The sequence below is a fragment of the Ovis canadensis genome, chromosome 15 (assembly GCF_042477335.2).
Source record: "Ovis canadensis isolate MfBH-ARS-UI-01 breed Bighorn chromosome 15, ARS-UI_OviCan_v2, whole genome shotgun sequence".
Lineage (NCBI taxonomy): Eukaryota > Metazoa > Chordata > Mammalia > Artiodactyla > Bovidae > Ovis > Ovis canadensis.
In genome coordinates this window covers 13,953,447-13,966,784 of record NC_091259.1, presented here as the reverse complement: position 1 = coordinate 13,966,784, position 13,338 = coordinate 13,953,447, and the positions used below count along the sequence as shown (strand labels likewise).

The 13,338-nt window shown below is 39.6% G+C and overlaps 1 protein-coding gene across 50 annotated transcripts in view; it reads right to left on the bottom strand.

Moving 5' to 3' along the window:
* Positions 1-13,338, bottom strand: part of TMEM123 (transmembrane protein 123) — an 87,163-nt gene that overhangs the window by 6,041 nt on the left and 67,784 nt on the right. For 20 of the 50 annotated variants that reach the window (XM_069554844.1, XM_069554858.1, XM_069554864.1 and 17 more), the window contains 2 exons: positions 725-751; positions 413-634 (listed from right to left, as the gene is read on the bottom strand). In XM_069554844.1, coding sequence (XP_069410945.1) covers positions 413-634; positions 725-751 — 249 coding nt within the window. Of the gene's footprint in view, positions 1-412; positions 752-13,338 lie in introns of all 50 variants that reach the window. The other 30 variants (XM_069554832.1, XM_069554833.1, XM_069554839.1 and 27 more) reach the window with 2 other exon arrangements.

The following is a 13,338-nucleotide window of genomic DNA, read 5'->3' as shown; positions in this document are numbered from 1 at the left end:
ATATATATGTGACTATATCTAATACCATTAAAAAATATCTTTATGGTACAAGTGGATTAAAACCGAAGTTCACCATGATTTAGGTTTAGAAATCATGGAGACTGACCCTACCTAATTCCCTTCTAGAGTGAGGTACAAAAAAAAAATAAATAAAATTCCGTTAGGATAATTTATTTATTTACAGATGGATCTTATACAGTCATTATTTGTCATGATTAAGTTGGAAGCTAATTTCTTAAAGGAACAAGATAGTTACTACATCAACTCTTTTCCTGATCTCTACAACTAATTTATACAGAAAATGAGAAATAATTGCCTAAATTTCTACATTTTACAGAATGGAATGATATAAATGCAGCATTTTAAAAACTATTTTTCAGCATAGGAAAAAATAGGTCCATTTTATACATACCTGTTACTGATGAAGAACTATTGTGGGCTGTGGTCACTGTGGATACTGATACCTGGGATGTATTTTGTGAAACATTTGTTATTTTGGGTGTAGACTTTAAGGTGGCAGAAGTCGTATTTGTTGAGACCACTGGTGTTATCATTTTAGATGTTAAGGGTTTCAAGGTGGTGGCTGTCCCATTATTTGAGGCTGAGGAATCTTTAGTTTCTGATGATGATTTTCCTGTGGGTTTCAAGGTAGTAGTGGTTACATTCTTTGAGACTGGGGAAACTGAAGCTGTTGATGGTTTTGCACTGGGGTTGGAAGATTCACCTTTATGGTCGTGATGTCCCTGTGGGTCTATGAGAAGATATAGAAACATTAAAGCAAGAGCTGTGACTCAGATAATCAAGCTTCCACTTCACTGCCTTTCATGGTCACACATAAGGGAAAATGTCTAACAAAGAGCAGCATGAAGATACTTAGTCTACTAACACTCTGCAGTACACAGCAATAAGCCACAACATGTCTCAAAACAGGAAAATATTCAAAAGGAACCACGCCTGGATTTACACAGTTAGGAATTTTTGTGACCATATGGTGGGGTGAGGTGTGGGGGGAGGGGGAAGGAGACCCAACCCAGTAGACGGAGCTCTTTCAGTACAGGGACAGTGTCTTAACCACCCCTGCCTGAATATGCCATACTTTATGTCACAGTATTAGTTGAAAAGATTATTAAACCAATGGATGTAAACAGGGTTTTTAAAGTTTAAAGTTTCCCTGCCACATTCTTTCAAAAGGCTTTGGGGACAAACAGTAGCTACATGCTTCTAACCACCTGAAGTGGCTGTGAGCATAAGCGGGACACTCTTTGTAAGAGTAAAACCAACTTCCCATGATACGTTAGGAATTGAAATAACATTGCAGAACATGGTTGGTTGGAAATCTCATAGTGGTGATAATTTTCCATCGCTGGAAAAATATTTTGGAAAGCTTAAAATATGCAAAAGCCAGTTTTATAAGGGGAAACCATTCATGTTAATTTAAAATAAACAACTGGAAATAAGTAAGCACTATTATCAAAAAATAAATACTAAATATCTATGTATAAAATGCCCTATGGCCAAAAGCAAACATTTCTGTCTTAATATTTTTTCATACTCTATCTTCATTGTAACATCATAACCTAACTGATACTTACAACTAAAGATACTTTAGTTATTTATAATTTACTAAATAAATGTGTGTTAGTTGCTCGGTTGTGTCTGACTCTTTGTGATTCCATGGACTGCAGCCTGCCAGGCTCCTCTGTCGATGGGATTCTCCAGGCAAGAATACTGGAGTGGGTAGCCATGCCCTTCTCCAGGGGATCTTCCCAATCCAGGGATCGAATTTGGGTCTCCCGCACTGCAGGCGGATTCTTTACTGTCTGAGCCACAAAGGAAGCATAATAAATACTATTTTACTATATACTATCCAAGGAATCAAAAATCTCTCTTTGCCCTATTGTTATTGTTCAGCTCCTCTGTCTTCCACTATCTCCCTGAGTTTGCCAAACTTATGTCCACTGAGTTGGCAATACTATCCAACCATCTCATCATCTGCTGCCCCCTTCTCCTCTGCACTCAATCTTTTCCAGCATCAGGGTCTTTTCCAATGAGTCAGCTCTTCGCATCAGGTGGCCAAAGTATTGGAGCTTCCGCTTCAGCATCAGTCTTTCCAATGAATATTCAAGGTTGATTTCCTTTAGGACTGACTGGTTGCAATTTATCTATTTGTCTCTGCAGGTTTAGTAGTTGCTATGTTGCCTGCATTTTCTCGTTTCACTCTCTCTGGCCAAGAACCAAAGTGGAAAGAATTCGCCCCTGGCCTGCCTTCTCCACGGACAACAGCATCAGGCCTTCAGGGTCCCTGTCACACCCAAAAGCTATGACTTCAGGTACTATCACCCTATCTTTCACAATTATTCTGTACTTTTTATTCAAAGAATTCAAATATTTGTTTTCAGCTTTACAGACTGGTTTTAATAGTGCTTCTTATCTGGCCATCAGCTTTTACTATTTAAATTCCTATCACCTTTTCTGAACTCTGGGTCTTTATTGTGTGATCTCTTCCACTGAGTATTACCTGATTTTTAAAAAGACAAAAGGAATTAGTACTTCTATATTATGTTGTTGTTCAGTAGCCCACTTGTGTCTGACTCTTTGTGACCTCATGGACTGCAGCACGCCAGGCCCCCCTGTCCCTCACCATCTCCTGAAGTTTGCCCAAGTTCATGTCCACTGCATTGGTGATAATACCAAAACTTTTGTATACAGACTAATAAATTATAATCATTCAAGTAGATGATAGAAATGCTATGAACTTGAACTAATCTTTTATTAATCAATTAAAATGTGCTACAGATATAAGTAATATACTTTAGCATTGAAATAATCACCTATTATTTTAATCTACTGAATGAATTCTATTATAGTGAAATTAAATACAGCAAAGAACCATTGTTTATATCATATCTTTAGAACAGAATGATCTTTGCAGAGCGGAACAATGAACACAATGCTGCTTTTGGATTATACACATACGCACGCACACACAGCCTACTCTCTTCTCCCGGCCATAATAAGATATTCTTCACAGATACTGTACAAAGTCACATGGGCAAAAACAGGGACCTGTCAGGTTAGTTCATTAAGCAAATCCAAATGTGTTAAAGAAATGACTAAGCAGCTAAAATTTTCTACAAATTTTGCCTGACAAAACAGGCAAATAAGTTTCATGTTAAGGTGTGTTCTGTGATGTTTAAATGTGTTAGCTGCAATGCAAGGATGCTCTCTTCAAGGTCAAAGCTCACATTCAGTGAGTCACTCCCCCCCACCCACTGTCTATAATATAAGTGAATGGTCCTCTGGGCTCCTCTACAAATGAGAGCATCCCTCCATGGGCACCTGGGTGTCTTCCCTCTCCCATAACTGTTCAGTGACTGGCCAGTGTTCTCCATGGCGAGGCACAGTGAACACCTGCAGAGATGTCGGAAGAACAGACCACGCACGCAGGGCTTGGGAAGGGTTAAGCTCTGCTGTGTTAGCCCTGCAGTCTCCACAGCCTCTGAGAAGCAGAAGTTGTAAGGATGTGGAGGGCGGGTGACAGGAGCGAAGGGGGTCAAAGGGACCAACCTCTAGTTATAAACTGAGTCAGTCATGGGGATGTGATGTAAACCACATGGTGACTCTAGTTTGTATCACACTGTGTATTCGAGAGTCTTTAAGAGAATAGACCTGGAAAGTTCTCATCAGAAAAAAAAGTAACTAAATATGATGACAGATATTATATAAATTCTTATATGTATTATGATAGATGTTCTTATTATGATCATTTTGCAATATAGACAAGTATCAAATCATTATGTTGCATACCTGAAACTAATGTGTTATATACCAACTATGTATTTCAATCTAAGAAAGTACAAAGACATCAAGTTAAAACAAGACAAAAGAAGGTACAAAGGCCCAAGGAGGGTATGTTACTGGAAAGTGTGATGTGTGCTCTTTGTCCACCCCCACCTCAGCCCACAGAGTAAAAGAGGGGAACACAAGCCCTCGCCCTCAAGGCAAGCTGGAAAGGCTTCAAGGGAATCACCTGAAGAGCAGGCCCAGCATCCGCTGGACCTGAAGGGACAAACACTGAGATCTTACTCCGGCCTGAAAAGTAACTCTAAAGGCGAAAGGCCGTGGGTGAGCTGTCTCTACCTGTCAGCAGAGTTTAAAAAGGCTACTCTGGGAGTTGATTCTTGGTTCCAGTGACAACAAAGGTGCTTGCTTCCCATGAACCAAATCAGGCCCCGTGGAACACAGCCAGCACGGGGCTGCTTTAAATGACAGCTTTGCAGAGCAGGGGCCACGAGAATGGCATCATTGACTCAATGGCCATGAGTCTGAGTAAACTCCGGAAGTTGGCGATGGACAGGGAGGCCTGGCATGCTGTGGTCCATGGGGTTGCTGAGAGTCAGACATGACTGAGTGACTGAACTGAACTGGACTGAAGGGAGTGGAACACGAGGGCCAGTAGGGGAAGGTCCTAGGGCATCCAGAGACTGGCGGGGGAAGCACCAGCTGAGGGTCTCTCCAGAAGCTCCCCAAGAACCACATCTGCCACCCAGGGACACCTCCACCGGCTGCAAACATCCCAGCGGGCTTCTCCCCAAGCCCCTTCAGGCCTGCTTGTATGAGGTCAAAACAGCAGAGGTGAGGGGAGAAGGGGGAGCAAGGACAGGGGCTGGGCTGCACTGCAGGCCCCCTGCAGGGCCTGGGCTGCCGGAGGGAGGAATCCCACTCATCACAGTGCTATTCCTTTTGGTTTCATTCTGAACAAGACAGACATCCTACTAACTACAACTCGTTCAACAAGCTGAGCATATATACCTCAGCTAACCCGCCTCTTTAGAAACCTATATGCAGGTCAGGAAGCAACAGTTAGAACTGGACATGGAACAACAGACTGGTTCCAAATAGGAAAAGGAGTACTTCAAGGCTGAATATTGTCACCCTGCTTTTTAACATATGCAGAGTACATCATGAGAAATGCTGGGCTGGAGGAAGCACAAGCTGGAATCAAGATTGCCGGGAGAAATATCAATAACCTCAGATACTCAGATGATACCACCTTTATGGCAGAAAGTGAAGAACTAAAGAGCCTCTTGATGAAAGTGAAAGAGGAGAGTGAAAATGTTGGCTTAAAGCTCAACATTCGGAAAACTAAGATCATGGCATCTGGTCCCATTACTTCATGGCAAATAGATGGGGAAACAGTGGAAACAGTGTCAGACTTTATTTTTAGGGGCTCCAAAATCACTGCAGATGGTGATTGCAGCCATGAAATTAAAAGACGCTTACTCCTTGGAAGGAAAGTTATGACCAACCTAGATAGCATATTCAAAAGCAGAGACATTACTTTGTCAACAAAGGTCCATCTAGTCAAGGCTATGGTTTTTCCAGTAGTCATGTATGGATGTGAGAGTTGGACTGTGAAGAAAGCTGAGTGCTGAAGAATTGATGCTTTTGAACTGTGGTGTTGGAGAAGACTCTTGAGAGTCCCTTGGACTGCAAGGAGATCCAGCCAGTCCATTCTAAAGGAGATCAGCCCTTGGTGTTCTTTGGAAGACTGTTCTTTGGAAGATGCTAAAGCTGAAACTCCAGTACTTTGGCCACCTCATGCGAAGAGTTGACTCACTGGAAAAGACTCTGATGCTGGGAGGGATTGGGGGGCAGGAGGAGGAGGGGACGACAGAGGATGAGATGGCTGGATGGCATCACTGACTCGATGGACATGAGTTTGGGTGAACTCTGGGAGTTGGTGATGGACAGGGAGGCCTGGCGCACTGCAATTCATTGGGTCGCAAAGAGTCGGACACGACTGAGCGACTGTACTGAACTGAAGTGAACACAGGTGGAGCTGCGGGACCGGGTGTAGGAGGCACACAATTGTCAACACTTATTTAGTGTTATATGTTGAACTGTGTCCCCTTAAAATTCATATGGTGAAGCCCTAATTCCCAGTACCTGAGGATGTAGCCTTATTTGGAGATAGGATCTTCACAGAGTATTACAATCAAGTTAAAATGAGGTTAATAAGATTATTGGGATGAGGCTTAAGTACCTGGTATCCTTGTAAAGTGGGAAATTTGGAGACAGACAAACATACAGGAGGAACACTGTGAACATGAAGACAGAGATCAGGGTGGTGCTTCCAATAGGCCAAGGAAAGCCAAAGATTGCTAGTGAAACACCAGAAGCGAGGCAACAGGCATGGAACAGACCTCTGTCATCAGCCCTCAGGAGGATGTAATCTGACAGTCTGTCAACAGTCTGACAATCCGTCTCTGCTGTTTGCGCCACCCAGTTAGTGGTCCTTTGCTGTGGTAGCCCTGGCAAACCAATGCACTCAGGATCATAGTTCTTCCATTTCTAACAAGATGTGTCTCTGGGCAACGGTGCTGGCTGGTGGCTATGCTAAGTTGGTTCCTTTCACAGATCTTTGAAACTCAGATCTTTGAGACAAATCCAGTCAGTCAGTACTTGTCAAACCACTCTCAGAACTGGCTTAAGTAAAACCTGACATCATCTATAGATTTCAGTCAGAGCTATAAAAATGTCCTGACCTTAACTCTTGGTTTCAGCTAACAATCACAGGAAGAGGAGACGAAGGCCGGCAGTGAGGGCGCCATGTGCCCTTCGTGCCAGCAGCTGCCATGCTCAGAGGGAGAGGAACGAGACGGTCCAGGTGCCTGTGGTGACGAGGGGCGTTCTGCCGCTGCTGCAGAGATGCTTGGAACAGGCCTACCTCCACGATAGCACCACTACCGCCGGAATCACGGCACGTGAAGAGGGTGCTACTGAAGCTATTTTCAGTTCACCGATACAAACATCCAAGAAAGAAAAAAGGGATACTCCAACCCTTCTTCTAACACCAGCCAGCCACCTTCTATCACAGCAGGACCAAGGACACTATGAAGCAGCCTGTTTTTTTAGCACCAAGTAAAAGTACTCATCCTCTTCAGAGTCTGGATTTATTCCAACTACCTTTGTATACCCCTTCATGGATCATTATGGCGAGGGAGCCTGTGTAGCTCAATGATGCTACGAGCCATGCTGTGCAGGGCCACTCAAGATGGATGGGTCATAGCAGAGAATTCTGACAAAACATGATCCACTAGAGGAGGGAATGGCAAACCACACAGTATACTTGCCATGAGAACCTCATGAACTGTACAAAAGGCCAAAAAGATAGGACACCAAAGTTGAGTCCCCCCGGGCCTGAAGGTGTCCAACACGCTACTGGGGAGGAGCAGAGGAAAATTACCAATAGCCCCAGAATGGATGAAGCGGCTGGGCCAAAGCGGCAAGATACTCATTGTTGATGTGTCTGCTGATGAAAGTAAAATCCAACGCTGCAAAGAACAGTATTGCACAGAAACCTAGAATAGAATGTTAAGTCCACGAATCAAGGAAAATTGGAAGTGGTCAAGCAGGAGATGCTAAGATTGGACACCGACATCCTAGGAATCAGCAAACTAAAATGGACGGGAATGGGTGAATTTAACTCAGATGACCATCTACTACTGTGGGCAAGAATCCCTTAGAAGAAATGGTGTAGCCCTCATAGTCAACAAAAGAGTCTGAAATTCAGTACTTGGGTGCAACCTTAAAAATGACAGGACGATCTCAGCTCATTTCCAAGGCAAACCATTCAACATCACAGTAATCCAAGTCTATGCCCCACCACTGATGGCTGAAGAAGCTGAGGTAGGTTAGTTCTATGAAGACCTAGAAGACCTCCTAGAACTAACACCTAAAAAAAATATTCTGTTCATCATCAGGGATTGGAATGCAAAAGTAGGAAATCAAGATAAACCTGGAGTCACAGGCAAGCTTGGCCTTGCAGAACAAAACGAAGCAGGGCAAAGGCTAACTGAATTCTGCCAAGAGGATGCGCTAGTCATAGCAAATACCGTTTTTCAACAACCCAAGAAACAACTTTACACACGGACAATCACCAAATGGTCAATACCAAAATCAAATTGATTACGTTCATTGTAGCTGAAGATGGAGAAGCTGTATAGTCAGCAAAAACAAGACCTGGAGCTGACTGTGGTTCAGATCATCAGCTTCTTGTAGCAAAATTCAGGCTTAAACTAAAGAAAACTGGGAAAAACACTACCTGAATGAATTTGCAGTGGAGGTAATGATAGATTTAAGGGACTAGATCTAGTTAACAAACAGACTACTTAACAATCAAAAAGGTTTGAGAGAGAACCACGAGCTAGGGCAGGATTGAACAAGGTTCATCTCCTACATGGATCCACTCGTTCAGGTCTGGGCCAGATGGCTGTTTTATCTAATGCATAGAAACCATGACAGAGTGTCAAGGAAAAGGAAGAAATAGGAATATGTTCCAAAGTTAAGAACAAGAAAAAACATTAGAAAAATACTTCAATGAAACAAAGATAAAAAATTTACCTGATAGAAAGTTCAAAATAACTGTCATAAAGATTCTCACTGAACTTGGGAGAAAAATGGATGAGCACACTTCAATAAAGAGAAAATGTAAGAAAGTGTGAACAAGATGACACAGAGCTGAAGAATAAAATAACTGATACAATAAAGAGGTTTAATAGCAGACTAGATAAACCAAGAGAAAGGATCCGTGAACTCAAGGACAGGACAGTGGGGCTCTCTTAATCAGAGCAGCAAAAAGAAAAAAAGAGTAGAAAAATGAAGATATTTTAAGGGACTTATGGGAAAACTTATAGGAATGTTATAAATAAGCTGTTACATGTAAGCTTCATGGTAACCACAAAGAAAAATAGAGATAAATAGATAAAGAGAAAGGAATCAAAGCATACCACTAAAGTATGCCATCAAACCACAAAAGAGAACAAAAAGAAGAAAGAAATAGAGAAACTGCAAAAGAGCCAGAAAATAGTTGACAAAATGGAAATAAGTCCATATTTATCAATGATTACTTTAAATGTAAATGAACTAAATTTTCCCATTGAAAGATGTAGACAGAGTGGATGAATGGATTTAAAAAAACAAAAACACACCCATCTGTATGCTGCCTACAAGAGACTCACTTCAGGTATAATGACACAGAGAGACTGAAGGAGAGGGAACAGAGAAAGATATGCCCTGCAAATGGAAATATAAAGAAAGCTAGGGTAGCTATACTTACATGAGACAAAGTAAACTTTAAAACAAAGACTGTAACAAGAGACAAAGAAGGGCATTACATAATGATAAAGGGGTCAACCAAATAAGCAAATATTTGCAAATATTTATGCACCCAACATAGGAACACTTAAGTATATAAAGCAAACATTAACAAACTTAAAGGGAAAAATAAGACAGCAACACAATAACAAGAGGGACTTTAATATCCCACTTAAATTAATGGATAGACCATCCATCAGACAGACTATCAATAAGGAAACACTGACCTTAAATGACAAGTTAGAACATAAAAGACCTAACAAACTAGTACAGAACATTCCATCCAAAAAGCAACAGAACACACAATCTTCTCAATGCACATGGAAAATTCTACGGGATAAATCATATTATTAGACCAGAAAACAAGTTCTTAACAAAGGTAAGAAGACTAACATAATATCAAGTATCTTTTCCAACCACAATGGTAGGAAACTAGAATTCAATTACAGAAGAAAACTGGAAAATGCCCAAAGATGTGGAAATTAAACAACATGCTACTGAACAACCGATGAGTCAAAAAGGAAACAAAAAAATACCTTAAGACATATGAAAATGGAAATATAGGATTCCAAAATTTATGCATGTATGCTAAATTGCTTCAGTCATATCCAACTTTTTATGACCCCATGGACTGTAACCTGCTAGGCTCCTCTGTCCATGGGATTCTCCAAGCAAGAATACTGAAGTGGATTGCCATGCCCTTTTCCAGGGGATCTTCCTGAACCAGGAATCGAATAAGCATATCTTATGTCTTCTGCACTGGCAAGTAGGTTCTTTACCTCTAGTGCCACCTGGGAAGCCCCTTATGGAATGCAGTAAAAGAATTCTATCAGTGAAATGCATAGCTATAAATGCCTACCTCAAGAAACAAACAAAAAACAAAACTCACATAAACAACCTAAATTTACACCTAAAGAAACTAGAAAAAAAACATTAAACTCAAAGTCAGTAGAAGCAATAAAATAACAAAGATCAAAGTAGAAAAATGAAATAAAGACTAAAAAGGTAACAGAAAAGATCAGTGAAATCAAGAGTTGTTTCTCTCTTTGAGAAGATAAACAAAAAATGGAAAAACTTAGCTAGATTCACCAAGAGAAAAGAAGACTCAAACATTAAGTCAGAAATGAGAGACATCAAAACTTATACCACAGAAATACAAAGAATTTTCAGAGACCACTATGAACAATTATATGCCAACAAACTGGACAACCAAGAGAAAACAGATAAATTCTTAGAAACATAAAATCTTCCAAGACTGACTCAAGAAGAAATAGAAAATATGAACAGAACAATTACTAATACGTACATTGATTCAGTAATCAAAACCTCCTAACAAACAAAAGTCCAGGACATGACAGCTTCACTGGTGAATTCTGCCAAATATTCAAGAAGAATTAACATCAATCCTTCTAAAACCCTTCCAAAAAACAGAAGAGATAAGATTTATAAACTAATTTTAACTCATTGTTGACTGGGGGATTTTTGCAGAAACTAACACCTGTGGTCAGTGATTTTTATTTTGACTGGCCAAAAATTAAGTCCATCATTTCACTAACACTTTGTGGGTTATTACACTCAATAGTTACAACTGACACACTTGTAAAGTCTCCTAATTGTTGTAAAATATTGTCTCTAATCCACTCTTCTGTAGAAGCACTGGAGCATTCTCCAGCACCATTTCATTTTCACTTGTCATATCAGAATCAATCAGTAAGGTTTTTTGTATTTTTGTTGGTCTACTTATTATATGTGAATCAGAACTGTTCTCTGAAGAACTCCCATTTTCTGAGACATTAGTATATATGTTACTTAGAAAATCAGAGGAAGTATCTGCATAAAATTTACTGAAATATTCTTCACTCAAAATTTTTCATTGTATCATTTTTGAAAATCTTATGTTTATTATAACATATGCAAGGTTGAAACCAAAAGCTAATGGAACAAAATGTGAATGATAATAATCATAAGTTATATGATTATTGATGATAATCATAACAAATTCTTGATCAATTTTAAGCTCTAACAACTTCATACAGTGATGTTAACTGTATCACTCTCTAAAAATGTACTGATATGTGATAAGTCTCTGGTTGATAAATGTTTGGGTAACAGAAGATGTACTAACACATCTCCAGTCAATAAAGTGTTAAGAGGTCAAAATTACCCTGATACCAAAATCAGACAAAGATGCCACAACAAAAGGACAGGCCAATATCACTGATGAAAATGGATGTAAAAATCCTCAACAAAATATGAGCAAGCTGAATTCAACAATACATGAAAAGAATCATACGTTATAATCAAGTGAGATTTATTCCAGGGATGCAAGTATGGTTCCACATCTGCAAATCAATCAGTGTTATATACCACATTAACAAAATGAAGGATAAAAACCATATGATTATCTCAATAGCAAGTAAGTATAAGTTGCTCAGTTGTGTCCAACTCTTTGTGACACGAAGGACCGTACAGTGTGGCCTAGAATTCTCTAGGCCAGAATACTGGAGTGGGTAGCCTTTGATGCAGAAAAAGAATTTAAGAAAATTCAACATTTATTTATGGATGTGTCTCAACAGAAGAGAGGCCATAATGTGCCTCAACATAATAGAGGCCAAAAATGACATGACCATAGCTAACGTACGCATCACTGAACACTTCTCCTGTAATATCAGGAACTAGACAAGGATGCCCACTCTAACCACTTTTTTCAACACAGTATTGGAAGTCCTAGCCAGAGCAAATGGCCAAGAAAAAGAAATAAAAGGCATCCAAGTTAGAGAGGAAGAAGTAAAACTGTCACTATTTGCAGATAATATGGTATTATAAACAGAAAACCCTTAAGACACCACAGAAAACTGTTAGAACTAATAAACAATTTCAGTAAAGTTCAAGAATATAAAATATATAAAAATATATTGCATTTATATACACTAATAACAAATTATCACATAAAGAAACTAAAACCAATCCAATTTACAATTGCATGAAAGGGATAAAATACCTAGGAAAAAATTTAACCAAGTAGGTAATAGGCCTGTACACCGAAAACTATAACACATTGATGAAAAGAATTAAAGAAGATACCAGTAAATGGAAAAATACTCTGCGATCATGAATTGGAAGAATATTGTTAAAATATCCACACTATCCAAAGCAATCTACAGAGTTCATGCAATCTTGATAAAAATTTCAATGGTATTTTTCTCAGAATAAATAACGCTAAAATTTATATAGAATCACAAAAGATCCTGAGTAGCCAAAGCAATCCTGAGAAGTAACAACAAAGCTGGAGCCACCACACTGTCCAAACTTAAACTAATTACAAAGCTGCAGTAATCAAATGTATGGTATTGGCATAAAAACAAACACATATCAACAGAAGTGACAGCCTAGAAATCATACAAATATGGCCAATTGATTTATGACGAAGAAGCCAAGAATATATCAATACAAAGGGAAAAGGACAATCTCTTCAATAGCAGTGATAGGAAAACTGGATAATGATATGGAACAGAAAGAAACTAGACCACTATCTTATACCACACACAGAAAATTAACCCAAAGTGCAGTAAAGACTTGATAGTACTTAATGCAAGCCCTGAAACTATAAGACATCTGAGAAAACACAGGTAATAAAGTCCTTCACATAAGGCTTGGCTATGGTTTTTGAGATCTGAAACCAAAACCAGGGATAACTAAAGCAAAAAATAAACAGGTGGGACCACATTAAACTAAAATGCTTCAGCACAGCAAAGAAAACCATTGACAAAATGAAAAGGCAGACCACTGAATGAAGGAAAATATTTTGTAAATCATATATGTTAAGAGGTAAATATCCAATTTATATAAAGTCGTATAGCTCAAGAGTAAGAAAATCAATAATCTCATTTAAAACACAGAGAATCAGAATAGACGTTTTTCCAAAAAAGACAGAGTTGGCCAGATCAAAAGTGGTCAACATCACTAATCATCAGTTCAGTTCAGTCGCTCAGTCGTGTCTGACTCTTTGCGACCCCATGGACTGCAGCACGCCAGGCTTCCCTGTCAATCACCAACGCCTGGAGCTTACTCAAACTCATGTTCATTGAGTCAGTGATGCCATCCAACCATCTCATCCTCTGTCATCCCCTTCTCCTCCTGCCTTCAATTTTCCAGCATCAGGGTATTTTCCAGTGAGTC